This window comes from Colletotrichum scovillei (assembly GCF_011075155.1).
Source record: "Colletotrichum scovillei strain TJNH1 chromosome Unknown Contig00007, whole genome shotgun sequence".
Classification (NCBI taxonomy): Eukaryota; Fungi; Ascomycota; class Sordariomycetes; order Glomerellales; family Glomerellaceae; genus Colletotrichum; species Colletotrichum scovillei.
The window spans coordinates 1,347,241-1,368,504 of NW_023336265.1; the positions used below are offsets into that span (position 1 = coordinate 1,347,241).

The 21,264-nt window shown below is 51.8% G+C and overlaps 8 protein-coding genes across 8 annotated transcripts; 3 read left to right on the forward strand and 5 right to left on the reverse strand.

Annotated features, from left to right (window-relative positions):
* Positions 1-514: 514 nt before the first annotated feature.
* Positions 515-1,432, forward strand: HER10_EVM0001444 (pectate lyase C; the record flags this gene model as incomplete). Its single annotated transcript, XM_035471190.1, has 4 exons — positions 515-722; positions 794-1,077; positions 1,232-1,255; positions 1,295-1,432. The coding sequence occupies 4 exons, from the start codon at positions 515-517 to the stop codon at positions 1,430-1,432; spliced, it is 654 nt and encodes a 217-aa protein (XP_035331212.1).
* A 995-nt stretch (positions 1,433-2,427) lies between these two features.
* HER10_EVM0010258 (TPR domain-containing protein) lies at positions 2,428-4,506 on the reverse strand. The gene has a single exon (XM_035479724.1). The coding sequence runs from the start codon at positions 4,342-4,344 to the stop codon at positions 2,647-2,649; it is 1,698 nt and encodes a 565-aa protein (XP_035331772.1). The 5' UTR covers positions 4,345-4,506; the 3' UTR covers positions 2,428-2,646.
* Positions 4,507-5,161: 655 nt separating this feature from the next.
* Positions 5,162-6,748, reverse strand: HER10_EVM0002227 (amino acid permease; the record flags this gene model as incomplete). The annotated part of the gene is made up of 2 exons (XM_035471948.1): positions 5,162-6,443; positions 6,504-6,748. 2 exons carry the CDS (start codon positions 6,746-6,748, stop codon positions 5,162-5,164), a joined length of 1,527 nt encoding a protein of 508 aa, XP_035331263.1.
* Positions 6,749-9,467: 2,719 nt separating this feature from the next.
* Positions 9,468-11,331, forward strand: HER10_EVM0001402 (uncharacterized protein; the record flags this gene model as incomplete). Its single annotated transcript, XM_035471150.1, has 7 exons — positions 9,468-9,707; positions 9,763-9,799; positions 9,866-9,948; positions 10,003-10,087; positions 10,142-10,210; positions 10,260-10,862; positions 10,916-11,331. 7 exons carry the CDS (start codon positions 9,468-9,470, stop codon positions 11,329-11,331), a joined length of 1,533 nt encoding a protein of 510 aa, XP_035331211.1.
* Positions 11,332-11,619: 288 nt separating this feature from the next.
* HER10_EVM0005267 (uncharacterized protein) lies at positions 11,620-14,046 on the reverse strand (the record flags this gene model as incomplete). The annotated part of the gene is made up of 1 exon (XM_035474889.1): positions 11,620-14,046. The coding sequence occupies one exon, from the start codon at positions 14,044-14,046 to the stop codon at positions 11,620-11,622; it is 2,427 nt and encodes an 808-aa protein (XP_035331463.1).
* A 490-nt stretch (positions 14,047-14,536) lies between these two features.
* On the forward strand, positions 14,537-16,409 carry HER10_EVM0012396 (uncharacterized protein; the record flags this gene model as incomplete). Its single annotated transcript, XM_035481792.1, has 2 exons — positions 14,537-14,881; positions 14,947-16,409. Exons 1-2 carry the CDS (start codon positions 14,812-14,814, stop codon positions 16,407-16,409), a joined length of 1,533 nt encoding a protein of 510 aa, XP_035331920.1. The 5' UTR covers positions 14,537-14,811.
* A 68-nt stretch (positions 16,410-16,477) lies between these two features.
* HER10_EVM0010482 (uncharacterized protein) lies at positions 16,478-17,485 on the reverse strand (the record flags this gene model as incomplete). Its single annotated transcript, XM_035479940.1, has 3 exons — positions 16,478-16,703; positions 16,762-16,989; positions 17,043-17,485. The coding sequence occupies 3 exons, from the start codon at positions 17,483-17,485 to the stop codon at positions 16,478-16,480; spliced, it is 897 nt and encodes a 298-aa protein (XP_035331795.1).
* Positions 17,486-18,255: 770 nt separating this feature from the next.
* HER10_EVM0008388 (major facilitator superfamily transporter) lies at positions 18,256-20,337 on the reverse strand (the record flags this gene model as incomplete). The annotated part of the gene is made up of 2 exons (XM_035477913.1): positions 19,259-20,337; positions 18,256-19,197 (listed from the first exon to the last, which is right to left on the reverse strand). Exons 1-2 carry the CDS (start codon positions 20,120-20,122, stop codon positions 18,256-18,258), a joined length of 1,806 nt encoding a protein of 601 aa, XP_035331657.1. The 5' UTR covers positions 20,123-20,337.
* Between the last annotated feature and the right edge of the window lie 927 nt (positions 20,338-21,264).

Below are 21,264 nucleotides of genomic sequence, written 5' to 3' on the forward strand. Positions count from 1 at the left end.
CGTGTTGATAACGAGTGACTGCCAGGTACAGCATTCGGCAGGACCAGAACACAACCAAGTTTCCAACGCAGACGCCAGTACGCGGGGCAAATCTCCAAAGTGACCCCATCAGCGACTACAAGCATCGAGCAGAAGCAACCATGCAGGCATCTCCCAGGCCCACCTGTTTATATGTCCACCAATGATCCGAATCCCCGTGCGATCCGTCGTTTCTTCAGCCGCGGGCTTGGGGAACCCCCCCTCAACTACTCCTGACACAGGCGATACATGGCCCATTTGCCTAGACTTTTCTGATGAGTGGCCAAGTTACGATGGGGATAGTGTGAGCTTTCCAGCCTTGGCAAAATCTGTGTGAACCAGGAACCTCTGTCTTGAGAAGGTTTGCATATAAGTCCTCGGGTTGTCCAACCTATTCGCATCCAGTTTTTTCTGCCTATCACTCTCCCCTTTCAACTTTAAACCAACTACTACATTCATTCTTTTTTTTCTGCGAGTGTATATACTCTTGTTCATCATGCAGTTCCTCAAGTTTGGCCTGGTGCCTTTGTTGGCCGCTCTTCCCGGCGCTCTCGCCTGCAACGGCTACACTGGTGGTGTTCCCAAGGCTACCGGTACCGTAACCTCCAAGTCTTACATCGAGATCAAGGCTGGTCAGGTCTACGACGGAAAGTGGCAGCGATTCGACCGCGGCTCTGGTGCCTGCGGTGGCCAGTCTGAGGGTGGTGAGTAGCCAATGTCCCAACCTACATGCATTATCTATGTGTGAGCAACTAACACGTTCCACTTATCAAAGACTACAAGGACTCGGTCTTCTACATCCAGGCTGGCGGTACCCTGAAGAACGCCATCATTGGCAAGAACCAAGCTGAGGGCGTCCACTGCAACGGGCACTGCACTCTTGAGTTTGTCTGGTTCGAGGACGTCTGCGAGGACGCAATCTCCATCAAGAACGACAAGGCTGGAACCCAGACCTGGATCGTCGGTGGTGGTGCGTACCACGCCTCTGACAAGGTCATTCAGCACAACGGTTGTGGTACCGTCAACGTGGTAAGTATCGATCAACTACAGTTTGCACAAGTAGGCAATGCTAACATTTGGCAAAGATCAACTACTACGTCGAGGACTACGGCAAGCTCTACCGTTCTTGCGGAAACGTAAGTCAACCTTTCACGTTACCTGTAACTCTGCCTCGCAGCAAACCTAGCTAACCTCTCTCTCTCATCCTTCACAGTGCAAGACTCAGTGCAAGCGCAACGTGTACATGGAGGGTGTCACAGCCAAGAACGGCGGAGAGCTGGCGGGAATCAACCTGACCTACAAAGACACCGCCACCCTCAAGAACGTCTGCGCCGACGCCAAGACCAAGTGCCAGATGTACAATGGCTGTGCTGGTGGCTGCGAGCCCTCCAAGGCTGGCACCTGCTCCGGCTAAGCGTATGGAGCATACTTTTTTGTAGAATTCATTGCTCATTTCCCTAGCGGTAATGAGGCCATACTGGGAAATATTGGAGCACTCAGCATTGGGCTAGCTCTAGTCTATTTTGACTTCTTGTACATACCTACTTATACATACAAAGCGGGAAACCACGTATATACTTGCACTATTCAATCTTCCAATTCTCATAAAGTGCGGACTGTGTTGTTCCTAAACAGAAAAAAAAGTATTGCAGCGGAAGGTGTTGACTCTATTCCATGGATGGCTTCAGTTTGGCTCTTTCAGTTTAGTCAACTACCTTACCTAATACCTGTTGCAATTCCGACCCGAAGCTCTTTGTGACTGTGACCCGTTGGCGGATTTCTCATTCAATAATTACCGATGTTTCATAGTGGCCCCTCCCCGAGAGTAACTCAAGGTAAATTGGTAGGTTTAGACTTACATCACTTGGCAATTCTTCTTAGCCTTGCCCCAGAACTTGCCAATTAGGCAGTTGGAAGTCCGCTGCCCACCGGCTTCTCCTATCTTCTAAGCTTGTGAAGTGGCGCCACATTGATTCGCTCATACAGCAGCATACTTTGGGTTCTCAACGCCGACGCCAGGTCATACTTTCTTTGGAGCTGGTAAGACTAATGGACAGCATGAAGACCGCAAATCATCGAGAGGTTCCCCTGGCTCACTTTCACTGACAATCAACAAGTTGAGCTTCTGCTCCGGAATCTGATGAACTGAGAACTCTGTTCAATGTATCATTTGACAACTTTCTCCACACTGGCACAAAGAGTGATATTAATCTCTCTATGGCTTCCGCATACCACAGGCTATTTGAAGAAAGGGAGCCTTGATCGCGAAATTGATAAGACTTAGAGAAGACGTACACCACACGCACGCAACATGAAAGCATGCATATCCAACCTGGAAATATGATCACATTACATGTCTTCGTAGCAGGTTGCGATTCTAGTAAAGTAAAGTAATCTCTTCTTGTTTTGCCAAGTCACAAAATGAATGCTTTCCATTGATGCAGCCCTTCCCATAATGCCCATGCTCTTTCCGTCAAATGCCCTTTTCAGTCTGAAGATACCTATTCTCATGATCTATCTCACTACACCATCCATTTCCTCGCTTGGAAGCCAGTGTCATAAGCTGGCACGTGGTCTCTCAAGGTCTCTGAGGCGACGCTGGGATGGAGGCCTCAGGGACCGCACCTGTCAATCGACCGTCTTCAAGCGACAGAAGCATGAAGACTTGACAGGAACATCCGCCACGGCCAGAGCTAGCTGGAGCTGCGGCTTGAGGATCTTGGCCTCGTCAACCCTACCCAACTTCATGAGACACTCGTAGAATCCGTGCAGTGCCCAAACATTGTTGGGGTGTCGCAATGCCCGGGGCAATGTTTCGTCAACTCCGAGGTCTGCACTATAGACAGCCGCTGCTTCCTCGACATGACCCTGCTCTAGCAGCAGCGCGCCGAGCGCGTGTCGTGCTGGTTGCATCCAGCCCCAAGGCTCATCGTAGGGCAAGGCGTCGTCTCTCTCCACGGCCTTACGCAGATGGGCGAAAGCGACGTCGTAGTCCTTCTTTCGGTACGCCAACTCTCCATCCAGCATAGCCTCGGCAATGGAGAGAATTGACAGGCAAGTATTGTTGAAGACTGAGCGCGATTCCGGTACCCGTTTAACTGCCTCGGCGAAAAGTATGCGCTGCTTTTCGGCCTCTTCAATTCGGCCCTGCACAGCGTAGGCTATACCCTTTGCATAATGTGTCATGGCGGTGGTTGAGCAGTAAAGCTTGGGGTCTCGCGGGAGTTCAAGAGCATGAATAGCTTCCCAACGTCCAAAGCGTATCAGAGCGTGCATTCGCATACCGAGAAAACCCTCGAGCCAGTCTGCCATTGGTGGTGACTCGACTCGTAGTAGATCTTCGGAGATAGTCGACTCGAGCTCTTCCACCGTTATGAGGGCTACCCGGGACTGACCGCACAACATGGCGGCATATAGCCTGAAGTGGAAGTCATGAGACCGATACAGCGTGTAGAAGTTGAGAGGACCCTCGCGGGCGAGAAACTTAGAGTCGGCACGGATCGCGTCAGAGTTGGAAGCGATGGCGCGACGGTATTCTCCACATATGATGTCTAGATGCGTGGGCATATGCTCGAGATGCCCCGCGTCTGGGACAAGCCCGCGAAGATTATCAGCTATAGTCAGGGCGGCTTCCGGAGTTGGCGACATTTCCATCAGATGGATATATAAGTGAAGTAGGCCTGGATGTTGCAAAGAGCCTCTTAGCCTGAATGTGCGGTCCATCACGTCTTTGATCTCCAACGTCCTGGCGCCTGGCGTTGGCTTTCCAGTCCTGTAGTCCCACAACTTCCAAGGCGTGACGTTCATCGTGGCATCTGTCCACAAGGCGACCACGTCGAGGTCATCGGGGTAGGCTTGAAGCACCGAGTCCATGGCTTGAGCATAATCCTCATTCCACTTAGAGCAATCTTCCGCTGGCTTCTCTTGCGGATAACGGCAAGACAGTGCATCGATGAGCGCAATCTCGACCGGCGTAGCCTTCCCTGAGTGGCTCTTTGCCTGCATGATCGTATGATGTGCGCGTTTGGTCGTATCGGCAAGATCCTCTCCATCAAAGACCTTCCATGGCTTGTTATAGTTGGGCCCAAGGACGAATGCGAGCCCCCAATAAGCCATGGCGCAGAAGGGATCATGCTCAATGACTTTCCGGAAGCACCTCGCTGACTCCTCATGGTTGAAGGCATACGCCCACGTTAGGCCGCGGTTGAACCAGACCTGAGCATCCTGGCTTGAAGTACTCACGGCGCGATGGAATGTGCCGAGGTTGTACGCATAGGCGGTGTCGTTATATGCGCTGAGGGCAGACGATGTAGCCTTGCTTCTCATTTTGGCAGATGCTTGGCGCTAGCTGGCTGACGGGAGATCTTGCCTATATCAAATCGTACCGGTGAAAGCCCGGGGTTGCAAGAGCTGGGGGAGGGACGGGATGTTGGGGTGGGTGTCGATTGGTTGAGACAACTGCCGTCAATGGTGTATTAGTAGACGTTGAGCGTCGGACTATCATTTCGCCGCCAGCGTAGTTTCCCCCCTCAATCCCACCGTTCCCGTTGTCCCACGTCGTGAACCTAAAAACCTTCCGCCCGGATACATTGCTGAAACCCCGGTAAGTCAAAGCACTGATACGCACATATTCATCTGAACGCTTGCTTCTACGTGTTAGTGATAGTCGAAAGGTAGAGGAGTCTTGTGCATCTTACACGGGCTGTGCTGTAGCTTCCTGCTTCTATGACATGGTTGACAGCTTGGATGACTTCACGAGCCGAGCGAAGCCGATTCTGCGCTGCCACAACGGTCGGCTGAGGTGTCATAAGACGTGTCTCACGAACTAGATACTTTCCCGCTGTAGTGCCAAGCCATGCCTGCCTTGAATCAATCACGTATCGATACAGGACAACATTTTGTCCGGACACTTTTATTCCTCTTAACGGCGGAAACATTTGAGTGAGCGGAGAGATCTGTGCTCAAATCGCTTGAATATTCGCTAGAGCGGGTATCTCTCCATGGGTCATGCATGTCTGTGTAAAGTGGTTGGTGCTAGTCACAAGAAGGCTACTGCACGCAGGGACGCATGAGCTGTAGACATGTATTTTGGTACAAGTCGTTGACATTGAAAAGACATTCATACTTTTGACTATAAAGTAGTTTAGGCCGCATGGTGGTGAGATGCTGCCTCTATCACGGCACCGCCCGTCGTTGTCGGACCTTCATACCCCTTTCTTGCCCCCAGCAACCACCATAGACCAACAAAAATGGTGAAGCCGCCCCATATCAAGCATGCGTAGTTCATCGACTGGGCGTTGGTCGGCAGAGCGAAAGGGAAGCAGTAGATGACGAACCACACCAACATGTAGGAACATGCGATGCCGTTGATGGCGAACCCAATCCATCCACGCATGTGGAAGGGTCCGTACGCGACCATCTTCCGCCCTGAGAGGAGGTTAGGTAGTATGGCAGCGAGATAGGAGCTACTCGAGAGAAGAATGAAGCTCCCGACAAAAGCGTTGAAAGCTGTCGTGCTGCCGACATAGATTGCTCCAAGAACCGTGACTAGGATGGCTGACAAAACTGTAGACCACATGGGCATACCCAGCCTTGGGCTTACATGTCCGAGTAGGGAGGGACGGGGACTTGCGCCGTCACGCGCAAGGGCCCATAGTGTTCGACCGCAGGTGATGTATAGGCCCATCAGCGTCAAACCGATGCATATGAGTACGAGGGCGAGCAGACCAGTCGCGCCGGCAGCGGAGCCGGTGGCCTGACGGTAGATCTCGGCGATGGGATACGGAGACTTAAAGAGAGCATCATAGTCGTTGATCGCGTACATGATGGTGACCAAATAACAGAACCCGGTGATGAAGCCAATGCCCAGCTGTAGCCCGAGAGCAATAGGGACGTTACGCTGCGGGTTCGGGATCTCTTCCGCCAAATGGGTCGTAGCATCGACGGCACCGACACTGAAAGCTCCGTTTAGCATTCCGGCTACAAAGACAAAACCGTTCGGATATCCGATGTCGGCGGTCCACTCGGTCCAAACAAAGGAGGATGATGCATGCGGCGGCCGTCCGTCTCGACCGGGCATGACGGCTACAGTGATGACGGTGATGAGGAAACCTGCTACGATCGCAAAGACACCAAAATCGTTAATCCGCGGCATAGCACTATTAGCCAAGCAGACAATGGCGCATGCAAGCCATGTGGCGATGATGTAGACGATGAAGACGTGCCAGGGCTTGGCCTCGAAACCCGCGTGGTTGAGCGCGTACATCTGGACCACCGTGTTGCCGAAAATCGATGCCATGCTGGCCGCGCCGAGAATCCACGCGAGGTAGTTCCACCATCCGGCGAAGAAGCCCACGATGCGGCCCCATCGGCGGCCGGGTGTGACGGAGGCCCAGTGGTACACTCCGGCGGACGAAGGAATGGCGCTTGCTAGCTCGGCGATGCTGGCCGCGACGGTCCAGTAGCAGACAGACACGGCAATGAACTCGTATAGGACGCCCGGGGGCCCGCCGTTGAAGATGGCGACGAGGATTGAGCCGCCGATCGCTGGCCAGACATTGCCGACCACCAATCCAACACCGGCGAGGGAGAGCAGGTTGAAGTTGCGCTCAAGTTCTTGGACGTGGCCAGACGCGTTGATGGCTACATCGTGTTGGTCGGCCGATCGAGTCTTGTTGACATGGGGGGCCGTAGCCTCGCTTTCGTCGTGGAGTTTCGTATCGCGATCCATGCTTGGAGTGTGTTGAGAGTCAGGAAGATGCATACAAACCTGCTGCTGGTCTTCGAGAGGTTCTGGGGAGGAAAGTCGAGGCGCGCCTGTCTAGATAGACATCCAAACGCGACCGGCCCGGTGCTACCTGAAAGTACCCGAGAGATCCAGTAGCGGCATCCACGGAATAACGATATCGGCAGTCATTGTCATTTCAATTGCTGCTTAATTGATCAATTTCGCCGACGGCGCCCCCAACTTGTTATAGTCCAGATGCCCGGCGGCACTCTTTCACTGTGCCAATGGTCTGATGGTGCGACTTGGGTCGCGGGGGAATCATCCCTTTTGATATTGGTATCGCCACTAGAAACCAGAGATCCCTGAGATATCTCCCAGTCAGGGGGAGAGATTGGCTAGGCTGGCCATTCAAGTGCCGGACACTTATCCGGGAATGTCACTGAACCCAGTCGCCGGGCACCCTTACTAAGGTTAAGCTCATGGCCCAGCGCTACTCCAAGTCTGGTAATAAAACTGCACGCAATACATGAGGGCGATGAAGGCATCGAGCCGGAGCCGGTTGTCGTTTCGATGCCGTTACGTACTTTGAACATGCGAATCTGCCTCCCCGCAAAGTTGATGGAGCAAAGAGTCAGCGGAGAGATCAATTGTGGCCCTGAAGACGGAGTTTGGGTGCCGGTTAGATCCACTGATTGCATGGGCGTAAAGAAAATCTTACGCAAGAGCTTGACCACGCTTTGCGGGGGAACAGGCCGCCGGCTCTTAGCTCTGGGGGGATTTGCTTAGTAACAAATACCACGAAAGCGAGCATAAAGGATCTGGACGATCTAGAAAAACACGTCGAATGATATAAAAGCTCTGACTTCCAGTATTAATGAGAGTCCAAGAACGCCGATAGCTAAGATTAAGTACATTTAGGCTTCTGGTTGCTAGGCCCGCCATTTGGAAACCCTAGCTCACGCTCACTTGGTATTTTATCGTTGATGAGTGGGTCGAAACCACGGTTGACATGACGGCCGTAGCCTTCGTCAAGATGGATAGGTTCAGGAGGATAGAATGAGGAAGATATAGAATGTAGTGCAAGAGTATTGTATAAGTGCTAAGCAAGCTTGCTTAGAATCCTGTACACTATGCTTGAACCTCGGACTCTCGGACTTCCACACAGCGAAAAATCCGCGCTCTAGTTAGACCTTAGGTACCAGGACCGGCAGCCAAGCAGCGCCTACTGCCAAGTTGTACGAGCATAGCACCAGCCGCATTTCAGCCTTGGCTTAACACTCTACTTGGAAAATGATGTCAATTTTTGACGCGTGCACTTATGAGTCTTTTGTGATTGATCGGTGCCCGAAGGGGCCGTATGCCGAACAGCAAGACCCGACAAAGACTCCACATCGGCATGAGTGGGATCGATACCCGGGGGCGGCTTCCTGCACAGTCCCGCGAAGGTTCAAAATTCCCCGTTCGGCTTCATGAACCCAATCTTCTTATTTTCCGTAACATCGACGGCTATGCAGATCCCGCAATGTCACTGTAACGGCTCCCACACTTGGCCTTTAAACACACGACACCACATCGCCGTAGCAAATAACCAGTCAAAGCTGACAGCGGTGAGTTGGAGTTCGGTAAACGTATTGATACCGCTTCTTTTCAGACAGAGTAGTACACCGGTGGCTAAGTTGTCGGCTGCTATGGCCCATACTTACAGGCATTACAGTACAAGTACTAGAAACAGTCACTGACCTTCGAGGTGAGGTCCGCTTCCAGGTCAAGTATCTCTAATGCTGCCCAGGAAGGCGTAGCGCCTAAGGTATTGTAACAAAAGCAGTATGTAGTCATTTGTACTTGTATTGATTCAATTTTCGACGGAGCGCATCAAAATCATTGAGTCCTGTGCCTAGTTGCGGGGCTTTCTTCCCTAATTGAGATCAGTGGGACGGTGAACAGAGGCCATACACTCCAAAATCAACCACGCAGGTAGTAAGAACTTTCCCCAGATCCTGTAGAATTGCGTGTAGAAGGTAGCATTTGAAAGTGACACACTTGCTTATTGGAAGTCTGGGAAGCTGCTTTTGGAGCAAGCTCTCGGAGTGAGCAGGATGCTCACACAGCCTATCAAATCCCAGAAAAGACTTACTGGTGGAAATCTGGATATTGAATTGTGGCATACATGGACGCTAAGCAGTGCTGACAGTAAGCTTAACGGTGCGTGCCACCATTTCCTCGAGTTCGTATGAAACCTGCCCTCCCGCCGGCTACCGAACTGAGACACGGAGTATCTGTGATTCCACTGAAGTCCACTAAGATAAGAAACGCTTGAGACTTGAAGTTCTAGAAACTGAATGACGCGCTCGCTACTTGGCATGAAGGACTCGGTGCGTGCCGAGAGTCCGCCTCGAAGTGGGCGGTGTCGATCTGCGCCAGTCCGGTTCACGGGTCCACCCAGTCCGCGACGTGCTTCATCGTCTAAACTGGCGCCCTGTGGCGAGATGTTCATGCTGCACTAGTGTCTTATTTAAGGTCTGTTAAAAGTTCCCAAGATGTGTTCATGAATTAACTACAGCCAGTTCCCAACATTTAAACATTTGTAAAGACGAACTTGCAACCTTAATCACTTCAAAGACGGCGAGAGCTTGAAGTCAATTTCGCGTTCTTTTCTTCCTAAAGCACTTCCGGTATCCCTTCTGCCTAACCTCAAGCATTCAGACCGCAAGCTCGAAGAAAAATGGGTTCCCTATTACCCACGACGATTCGCATTGATGCTTCGTTGTTGAACTGGCATCATCTGTCTTCAACAGCAAGCTTTTTGATACTCTCATCGCTGCTTTTGGGGATACTGTCACAAGTCCTGAGCCGGAGACTGAAAGTACCTACGCCGCTTTCGGAAGAGGTGTCCGATATTCTCAACAGAAAGCGGTCATACGGGGCAAACGCCAGAAAGCTACTCGACAAGTACTATGAGCGGGTAAGTAGACTTGTAGAACAGTTGCAGTGCGTTTCACAGCTAATACGCTGGTCAGTTCAAAAGCAAGCCTTTTGGAATCGACACCATGGATGGTTTGTCTACTTTTTTTTTTCCTTTTTTTTCGCAGAACTGCAGGAAAAGTTTTTGACTTTGTGTAGGTGTCAAAGTCGTCTTGCCCCTTGCAAGTGTCGATGAGCTGAAGAGTCACCCGGCATTGAGCTTCAAAGCCTCGATCGACAATGTAAGTTCATTTCACTATCAATAAGTCACGACGTATGCTGACATTGCTTTCTAGGATGCCTTGGTCAACTACACAGGTATTGGAGGTGTCGACGCTTGGGGGGTACATCAGATTCTAGCAAAGATGAACCCCAGCTTGGGTTTGTTGAATTCTCTATAATCTTCCAGGGGCGCAATTCTAACCAAGGAAAAAGGTGCTTACGTTCCTGTATTCCATGCAATGATCCAAGAACACCTTCCGAAATTTCTTGGATCTCCGACAGGTGAGATCCATAATCCTGTCGCAGATCACTTTGCCTAATTTTCCTCCAGATTGGACACCAGTAAAACCCTATCAGCACTTCTTCGAGCTTGTGGCAATCCTGTCTGCGAGAATCATGCATAGCGATGAAGCAGCCCGGAATCCCGCGTGGACCAATCTCTCAATGTCATTCGTACACACTGCGATCGAATACGGCTCGGCTCTCAAGCAGTGGCCTCCTTTCCTGCGTCCATTCGTCGCCTACTTCCTCCCGGAACGCCTAGAGAAGGAGAAACAATGGGCCAAAGGGCGTGAAATTGTCGCAAAGTCCATGGCCAGGAAAAGTGCCTTGGGTGGTGCGCCTCTGGAGAACCCTCCTACCATGCTCGACCACCTGTCTAGCGGGGAACACGTGGATAAGGCCGGTGACCTGGACCTACAACTCTTGCTGCAGATGACTCTTGCCGTGGCGAGTATCCACACAACCTCGTCTTCCATGGTCCAAGTTTTGTACGACCTTGCCGCATGCCCTGAGTACACCGAAGAGCTTCGTCAGGAGGTTGTGGATGTTTTGGAGAGTTCTGGTGGCATCTTTACCAAGCAGTCACTTGCTGAGATGAAGAAACTTGACAGCTGGATGAAGGAGAGTTTGAGAATGAATGCACCTGATCTGAGTAAGTCGGCATCTTCCCACCAGAATCAAGTCCAGTCTCTTACAAGTGCGAAGCTACCTTCCAGCGCATGGCCACGAAGCCTGTGACACTAAAAGACGGAACTTACATCCCTGCCGGTACGAAGATGGAACTACCAACCAGCGCTATCAACTTTGACGCTTCCATCTACCCCGATCCGCACAAGTTCGATGGCATGCGGTCGTACCGTCAACGACAGGAAGACGGGATGGCACACAAGCACTCATTTGTCAGCGTCACCCGTACGGAGCTTGGTTGGGGTTTCGGCAGGCATGCGTGCCCGGGCAGATTCCTTTCCGATGTCGAAATTAAGCTCATGTTTGCGGAGTTTCTCCTAAACTATGAGATCAAGAACTTGGATGGACAGCCACGTTCCAAGAATGTGGAGTTTGGAGTCAACGTGCTCCCAGATCCGGAACATCAGGTCTTGATTCGGGCACGAAAGGTCTGAGATCACCACGGTGCTCTCTGAGGACACGCCCTGAGCTTATCCGTAGCGACATCATTGGCAGCCTTTCATCTTTCATTTGTAACAGAGCACAGCATGGAAATCATAATCTGTAGAGTAGCGTAATAGATAGAATTAGAGTTGAGAGATCCCATATGAAAGAAAATGTCTTCTAATTTCAAGCTCAGGAAGATTGGACTTCGGGCTGTAACCGTTTATTTGTGGCACATTCTGCATGAATCTCAACCAGCGGGTTTCTCAGCAGACTCTTGAGTTGGAAGAATTGTGCTGTCACTGCGAGGCTTGCAGATGTTGTCTGAAGAACTTCTCCTGTCGCCGCAGAGCGTACTTGGTCCTGCCTGAACAATGATAAGCCCCAGGCATGTAGAGAAACTCAAAGTCCTTGTCTGCATCATTCAATGCATTCACCAACTGCAGAGTAGACGCGGGGTCGACGTTGTCGTCCATCTCTGCAACGATTAGCAACAACGCCCCCGTCAATTTGCCAGCATGGACCACATTCGATGAATCCTCGTATGCCTTGTCGACTGGATAACCCATCCACTGCTCGCTCCACCATATCTTGTCCATTCTGTTATCGTGACACCCACAATCGGCGACGGCTGCTTTGTAGAAATCGCCATGAAACAGAAGTGCCCCCACGGCATTCTGTCCGCCTGCCGACCCCCCAAAGATCCCAACTCTGTTTGTGTCCATCCACGGCCGAGTTTCTGCTGCAGCTTTGATCCAGGCTATGCGATCAGGGAACCCAGCGTCCTTGAGATTTTTCCAACTAACGTCTTGGAACTTCTTTGATCGCCAATTCGTTCCCATGCCATCAATTTGAACAACGACGTACCCCTGCTCTGCCCACTGTCGGCGCGAACGCAGGGCACTGAATTCCTTTGGTACATGAAACCCATGCGGTCCTGCGTAGACGGATTCTAGAATGGGGTACTTTTTCTTGTGATCAAAATCTGAAGGACGAACGATTATACCGTAGATGGACTCTTCGCCGTCCCGCCCAGGGCAGTTGAACCTCTCAGGTGCTACCCAGCCGTCTGATTTTAGACGATGAGAATCTCCTTCGTCACCTTCGAGATGTACGACCAGCTCTCCAGTTTCCATACTTCTCAGAGTGGTGCATGGAGGCGAATCCACCCGCGACCATGTATCGAAAAAGTATCTATGCCCCGGAGACATTGTCCAGTGGTGTGTGCCATCTCCATCGGTCAGCACTTTGAATCCCGTCCCATCGAAGTTGACGCGAGCCAAGTGCGTGTAGTACGGATCTTGATCAGGGACTACTCCGCAAGCTGAGAACCAAACCACTCTCGCTTCCTCGTCGAAACGAACGAACTCTTTCACATTCCATTTTCCTGTTGTCATCTGACTTTTCAACTTCCCTGATTGGAGATCGAAGAGGTAAAGGTGATTGAAGCCGTCTCGTTCGCTAGCCCAAATGAGTTCGTCGGTATCTTTAATCAAACGTCGATTGAGTTTCGTGGAGTAGTCAATGAAGGTGTCGCTGCTCTCTTCAACTAGAGCCCTAACAAACCCATCTGAGCTGATTCCTATGACACGTAGACGTTGATGGCCACGCTCGTTGTATATGAAGCGATATTCCGAAGAATCACGGTTCCATCCTATGTTCCGAAGTTCGTAGGGGCTCTGAAACAAAGTAGCGCCTGTGACGACCTCTTTCTTCGTTTCCAGGTTGAACAAACGAGGACGGTCAACTCTGACGCGATCTCCGGCCTTCAGGTACCGGATGCTTTTCGCCTTTGGCTCAAGCTGATCTTTCGGAACAGAGTCACGAAGATGCACTTTATGCTCTTCCTCCGGGACGAATTGCCAGGCGACACAAAACTTCTTGTCTGAAGACATCCAGATGTTTGAATCATCATACTGATTACCTTCGACGCCGCTGTCTGAAAGACGAACCTCTTCGTTGTCCTCGTTCCGGCACCAAAGGTCAAAGTCTCGCACAAAGAAGTGAGGCGAGTCCTTCTCGCTCAAGTCTGACTTTGGGCTCGTTTCCTCGCCTTTTTTCTCTTCAACACCGTCTTCTGAGCCCCGAGGACCGAGCTCATCCATCGTATTTTCATCAATCACCACAGAAGAGACAATCTCCTCAGGTGTGGCGTAGATTGCCTTAACAGTCTCCGACTCGTCGACAAATTTCCAGACATGGCCGGCATAAGTTCTTTGAGTGTTGCTTAATCCACTTCCAACCCCTCCATAAAGCACTGACTTGCCTTCCCAGTCTATCCAATACTTATTCAAGTCTGCCTTGCTGTTGTTGACAAAAGTGACAGTGACAGAGTGGTTCGAGTGCACAGATGCACGTTCTTTGGAGATGAATGGCGTCGTAGGCAGATTGAGCGCACCCTCCCATTCACTGAGATTTGCGTCAGTGTCAAAACGCCATTTCTTTCCCTCATAGAGAAATCGGACGGAGGATGACTCGGCTTCGAGGTCGATCCATGTGAAGGGCAGCTTGAAAGCGTCGAATTCTCCATCTTTTTGGTTGGTTCTCTCTTGAAGCGCCTTTGCTAGCTTGCCATGGTCAAAAGCTGGACGTCGCTGCTTCTCTATGGCGTCAACATAGATGAAGACGAATTTACCGGCTGGGAGATTCTGGCGATACCAGAAGGCGTTGCCCTCGGATACCCAGTGTGGGGAGACCCTGGCTTGTTGGATGTAGTCATCTTCCATGGCGATTCGCTCACTGAAACAAAACTTGGAGTAACGTAGGTAGCAGAGTATCGAACACTCGTCTGTTGAGAGAGGAGACGATGGAGGGGTCGGCGCAGCTCAGGAGGAGGTTGAGAAATGTAAGACTTTAGGCAGCACTGACTGATCATTGGTGTAGTTGTTAACTGCACGAAGCAGCTGCAGGCGACAAGACGCGGTGACAGACTACGCCGCAATTGACCAGCTCTTTTCTAAGTCAGCATGGTAAACACGGATACAACACCTGCTATTACTCTTATAAATATTATAGTTGAGGGGTAGGGAAAAGTCGGACCGACGGGATGAACAAACGATTAAAACAATGTTACCATGAAGAAAGAGGTACTGTAGTAATTCTTTGGTAATTCAACCCTACTCTTCGGTGCCCAGCTAACATGACTCGCCTCAAACGCTATGTGCTCACAAATGCCAAGGTAGAGCGCTTATTTGGCAGGACGTCTAAGTTGCTTCTCGGAAATTTAGATCATTGTAAAAACTGTTCGTTGAGTTGTTCTCGGGCGTTTTTTTCTTTTCTTTAAATAGCGTACAAGTCTCGCAACTCAAAGCGTCGGGCGCTCTTCCGTTGATCAATCGGAACGTGGCCAGAGACCAGACGATGTCGAGGGACGGGAACCCCGCAATTAGTTCATAAATCCTGTTCAGCCGCGGGCTAATTCCGATGAGCATTGCACACTCATTCGCAGACGACCCATATCACGATTATCGGGGCCATGGGATTTCGACAGCATGTCAGAGGGGAAGGTTCAAAGAGGTGCTGCTGAGTCTACTGGGGAAGTGCCCGCAAAGCAGCTCAAGGGTGCGTCAAATGCTCGTCCCCTCCTTCAGCCGATCACCTGTGCCCTGTGCTAATTAAATCATCAGGCTGCGCCAACTGTGAGCGTCGTCGAATTCGCTGCGATCGACGGCGACCCCATTGCGCCAAGTGTGACAAGAAAAGACTTTCATGCCCTGGCTATGACCGCCGACTTCGATGGGTGGAAGGGGTTGCCGCGAGGGGACATCTGCGGGGTCGAACGGTCCCGACGAGGCCGTCTTCTGAAGATAAGGCCGCATTTCGAGAAGAGGACTCGAAAGACATCTTCACCGAAAGTCCACAGCTACACAAAATAAAAGACTTCACGACTTCGGTCGTCATTCTCAATGCGCCAACCGCCCAAGCAAGTCAAGCTTGCGAGTACCCCGACTCCCTGACAAGGGTGTTCATGGACTATTACAGACGGAACTTAGCCGGTCTGATGGTATGGATGGACTCAGACCAAAACCATTACCGTACACAGGTTGTTCCTCTGGCCGCGAATCAACCAGCGATCGGCTTCGCCATCATGGCTTTCGCGGCTCAACACGGCGCCATGGCGTTGCCTGATGAATCTATCGCTGAGACTGCTCGCGATAGGTGCTTGCACCTGATACAAACCCGCGCTCAGGATATGACGGCACGGCTTATCGAGGGCGATGACTTGGACAATCATGGTGACTTGGCTGATGCGGAATGGATGCTGGCCTCGATTCTCATCATGTGCAACTACGAGAATGCCCGTCGCCGCCTTCAAATCGCCGATGATCACAGGCGCGCGGCAAGGACGATTGTCAACCTTTTCAAAAGCCAGAAGTCAATCAACAACCGAGATCTGTTTGCGTTCTTGCGAAACCAACTAGCTATAGATGATGTACTGGCAGCTACGACATCGTGCGACCTGCCTCTCATTCGGAGCGCCGTCACGCCAGCACCTGGCTCAGATTATCTCCTCTTTTCGAGATATCTGACTTTTTTGCACCGTGTCACGCTCATTTCGGCAGATGCTGTTGATTCTTATCCTTCAATCTCGCGCTTACGCAGCGGCCTCACGGTGCCTCTCATCCAATCCGAGTTTGAGCAGGCAAGAGGCGCCACGCTGATGGCAGCCGGACGACTCGGACTGGCAGGATCAAGCATGTCTCGTGACTTCATACGCTTAGTCGAGGTTTATCATAACGCGGGGTTGCTTTACTCGTTAAGATGCCTCGACTACGCCATCGAGCACGCCTCGGAGCGCCTTGTGGCCGCTGCTAGTCTGTTCGACCAACTGACCGAATTGGAAGACCTAGCTGCTTTCGTTCAGAATCTAGCCTGGCCGACGTTCATTGCCGGTACCGAATGCCATGGAGATCGGCATCGACAAGATATCATTGCGGGTTTGCTCACGGCAATTCATGAGGGCACGCGCTTCAGTTATTACTTGGACGCGGTGAACTTTCTCAAGGAGTTTTGGGCCGGAGAAGACAACGACTGGCGTCCTCTCGCTCGCATGAGAGAAGCCATAGGGCAGCGAGTCCTTGTGGTATGAGCAACATCATCGTCCTTTGAATAAGGGCGGAAACTTCATTCTGCCCTACCAACTGAGACTGGAGACTACTAGAAATCGACTGTCTCTTCGTCCTCGACACCAAAGAGCACTCGCATCGGGTCCTGGTACTTCATGAAACCAACACCCGGCTCGCATAAACCATACCCCAGAAGACGTTGTGCCTGCGGCTTCATCTTCTTCACTCGCTCAAACGGCACCATGAGGAACTGGTTCTCTGCAGGACGCAGTGTCGGCTGACACAGGAAGATGCCGACAGTCTCCCGGTATTCGTCCCTATCGATGAGAATTTAGCAAAGAATACCTACTTGCTACGCACCGGCGATGCACTTACGTGGTAATGTTCCCTCCGCCCGCGTGGTACAGATTCCCGAGGAAAATTAAGGCGTCGCCGGGTTCAAGTTCCGCTGGAATAGCCTCCTCGTCGAGTGGACGACGTTCGGGACCCCATAGGTGTGAACCCGGAATCACGATAGTCGCGCCGTTTGCTGCCGTAGTTTTCGTCAAGGCGGTAACGCAACCGATCAAGACGGGCATCTGCTTGTCATGAGGATGATAGTCACTGCAAGCCTCAGGTCAGAGAATCTCCGCTTCGACATAAAGATGGACGCTCACTTATCATCACGGTGTAGCACTTGTTGCTTCCCTCCCGGATTCACCCGGAAGCCCACTGTCGATGAGATGATGGGCTTCCCGCTGACAGTCTTCTGTTTGTCGCCCCTCCAGAAGGTGAACGATGAAGAGACCATAGCGTTCGCGACATCAGTATACAAGCGGTTGCACGCGAGCTCCACACAGGCGTCTGAAATCCCCAGCAAACCGGATGCTCTCTGCGTCGTTGCTGGGAAGAAGCCGTACTTGTCTGGGATGTCTTCGTCAAAGTACGGCTTCAGGTCTCGCTTGATCTCTGCGACGAGTTGGAGATCGATTAACTTTTCTACTATCACGCCGCCATCACGGTTGATGATCTCCACGAGCTTCTCTGTTGTGGTTGATGGATCCGTTGCATCGCATCGGGTGATGGACGGGCGGGAAGTAGCTGCCTCGGGACTCGCCATGATTAGATATTCTCTATTCGTGCCTGCACTAGACGCTGCTGCTTGCAACCCCATTCTCCCTAGAGAGCGGTCAATCTACTTTATATCTGCCATCGTTCTAGTTCATCTTGCTAACACTTGTTCTTCCCCTGCTTGTGTCGGGATCAAACGTTACGTCTCAGTCGTCATCTCTCTAGATATTGCCCGTTTTTAGTTTGGCTTGTCAGGAAACAAGTCTTAAAGTATGCGGAATACCACACCGTATGGATCACGCCGATAGCAATTGAGCTCGTCTCAGAGGAGAGCACTTCGGAGCTGACCACGATGGCCAGGAACCCTGCACTGTCAAGTTTCTCAAAATAATGCCCTAATTCGGTTAGTGCCCTCGCGCGATGATAAGGTTGCGGGATCAGACTGGTGGATGGGTGTGGATAGATGAGACGGAAGAAACTCGACGCAAATCGGGTCGCTCAGATCCGGTATCGGTTTGTAGTTACAAGGTTGGTTGAAGAATTCCTTGTGATCCGAGAACTTTTGGTTCATCGCGTGGTCACTGGTAAAATTCAATAGGAAGACCGGTATCCGGCGTTCGTAAAGTCAATTCACATCGTCAAAGGCATTTGCGTGGGATTTATGCTCGCGAAATTACTCTATTAATTCTTAGTAGATCTATGTCTCGAGATTCTAACCAACATTGGAAGCAAAAGGAAACAAGAAACGAGGCCATGCTATGCCATCATCATCAAAAGCCACGCTGCAATCAGAAGGACCAGATCTCATTTCGAACCCCTTTAGTCAGACGACACCGCAAACTTGCTCAGAGCCCTAAGTCTACCACCGTAGAAGTAAAGCAGCCAGATTCCAAGGATACCAATTGTGCTAAGTCCACCCAACAAACTCGTTCCTCGGGCGACACCCAAGTTTTGGTACATGGGGCGGGCGAACAAGATGCTAGCAAAGGCGAAGGCGGAGCGGAAGAAGTCGTTGCCAGCAAAGAGACTGGCGGCGTACTGAGGGTAGGATAGCGGGACGTACACAAAGATGCACTGCATCACGACGAAGACGGTGGCGCCGTAGATAGTGATGCCAATGGTCGGTGCGATCCAGTGGATGGCCGGGGATGCGGTCCAAGCGAAGATGAAGAGGCCGATGGTGGGGCCGAAGGAGGCGGGGAGAGCGGGTACGAGACGGTTCTCCTGGATGGGGAAGCCGAACTTCTTGATGCGGGGCACCATGTAAAAGGCAAGATAGGAGACGTAGACGGCGATGCCGAGGAGGCAGGCGACGAGGATGCAGAGGAAGACGAGGCCAATTTGGCCAATAGACATGCCGTAGTAGACTGGGTATACGAGGGGGAACACCTCGAAGAAGGAGTAGTAGATGCCGTAGATGATGGCGGTGTAGACCTGGACGAAGAGGATGGCCGGGTCCTTTATTGTGATCTCGAGGGGCTTGATGAGGGCATCAATGACGACGGCCGAGGTCTTGAGATTGCGCTGGTCGATTTCGGACTGAGACATGAAGCGATCGTTGCCCGTCAGCTTGCGGAGACGCTGAGCGCGGCGAAGGAGGATATTGGGCGTCGAGGTCTCGGGGAGGAAGAAGAACATGACGAGGAAGACAGGGGCGGCGGCCCAGAGGATCTCCCAGAGAGACCAGCGCCAGCCCATGGCAGGGACAGAGAAACCTGACAAGAGAGGTCCCAGAGCTGGACCGCAGTATGCTGCAGATACCTGTTGAGAGAGTTAGTATGATGGTAATGAATGGTGGGTATCACAATTGAGAAGTACTCACCCAAGCAATGAGGGCGTAAGGAAGGTTGAGAAGGCTGTACATATCTCCCAGAGATGCAGCGCCTGAAGCCAAACACGGCGAGCCGAAGAGACCCTGCAGGAATCGGAGAACCATCAAGCCGGGGAAGTTGCTAGCCAAAGGGGCGGGAATCGACACGATCACGAAGAGGAACATGGTGACGATGTAAATCGGGTTACGGCCAATGCGAGGGATCTCAGAGAGCGGCGAGAAGAGCAGAGGACCGATACCGTAGCCCAAGACAAAGAGCGCCAGACCCAAGGAGACCTCAGTCATGTCAACACCGAACTCGTGGATAACGCCCTCGATGGAGGGCGTGTAAATGGCCGAAGACATGTAGACGACAAAGGTGTAGATACAGATGATGGCAGCGATGAGTCCGCGCTTCGCATTAGACCAGTTTTGCGGGTTCTCAGCATCGTCGCTAAAGTACCAGTCCACCAGGATGGCACCATCTTTTGTCTTTCTCGGTGCGATGGGGATGCTCTTGGTCTTTTGGATCTCATGGATCTCGTCAACCTCGAGCCGGTCCGCAGTGTACGGGATCGTCTCCTCCCGGCTCCGAGTCCGCTGGAGCGAGGTGCCGTACGGCGCGGCGTCTTCGACTTCTTTCTGTGAAAGCTTGTTCTCCTCATCGGCGGCGTGGGTTGATTCGGAGGATCGGGGTGATGCACCGGCATCGGCTGGGGTTGCTTCTGCCGGGCTGGACTTCTCAGAGTTGAGGACGTCAAGCCATTGTTGCGGGAGTTGGAAGCCTGGCTTCTCTTCCGCGTATTGGAGGAACTTATTCCGTGTAATGAAGCGGATGATTTGGCCCACAGGGGCATCTCGAATTAATTGCGCCATTGGAGCGGCTGATGATGGTGTGGCTTGAGATTGTATGCTGTACACAGCGGCGATGACTTTGGGATATTACAGTACTTGTTGGGGGATCTGACTTGCGTCTGAAGCCGTTGGGATATCTTCAGTTGCTGTGGGTATAAGACTGGAGAGATGAGTGTGTGGAGTGACGGGAAAACAGACGATGATGATACCGGCATCATGGCTTCTAATATACTGACCATCATCTCAACCATCGCCAAGCAGACATTGGCGTCGACAACACTCAAACGCCAAAGAAGCAACATGGCTGCTAGCCTGATGACCGATCAGGGCCAAAATTTGGTCCGTCCACGGCATCGGGCTTACGAGCGATAACTACGATGCAGCGCGACTCTACTCTAGCACGTGTGGCATTATGAATCACAGCCGGGCTTAAGTTTCTCGAATGCGCCGGAATGAGATAGGCGCGAACCAGCCGTCTGGTGCAGATGGCTATCTCGTTTGAGAGAGAAGAAGGGGGTGGGGGCCCCGCGGAAGCAGGTGTCGTAAATCTCAGTCTCTCCCTGGGGCATGGTAAGATCTAAACGTGCGTGCCGTGTCAACAGGGTATTGGTTTGTCCGTTCTCGTCCGTCTGGAGTTGGCGCGTCCCCGTCGATTCTGCCGACCAGAGTGATAGGGAGACATGGTGCTAGGGCTGACATGACGTTGAGGGACAACGAGATGGCGTGCGGTAAAGTTGGCGGGCTTTGGAATTAGGAGCTAGAGTCAAGGAGATAGCGTCTGCATGGGCATCGCGAAAGTACTCGCTGCTAGTGCCAGTCAGTTCCGTGGACATGAATGGGAGAAGACATGCTAGCAGACAATACTCAAGATTATCATTAATCCGCGTCCGGCTTTTGGTCGATTTATCAGCGAGCTCCGGAACCCTTGAATGATCCCCGTCCATGCAGCATCTGATTGGCTGCCCGGTCAAGAACCTTAAGTCTAGCTGGATCGAAATTTGAACTGAATGCCATCCCACGGATGATTCAGCCACTTGGCCTGCACGATCCTGGTGTTTGAGATGGCATGTCTTCTCTCCGAGCCACATCCTGACTAATTAATCGATGGCTTTTGCCAAGCCGTTGAAGAGTGCCTTGCAGTCGGCGGCAACAAAGCCTTCGGC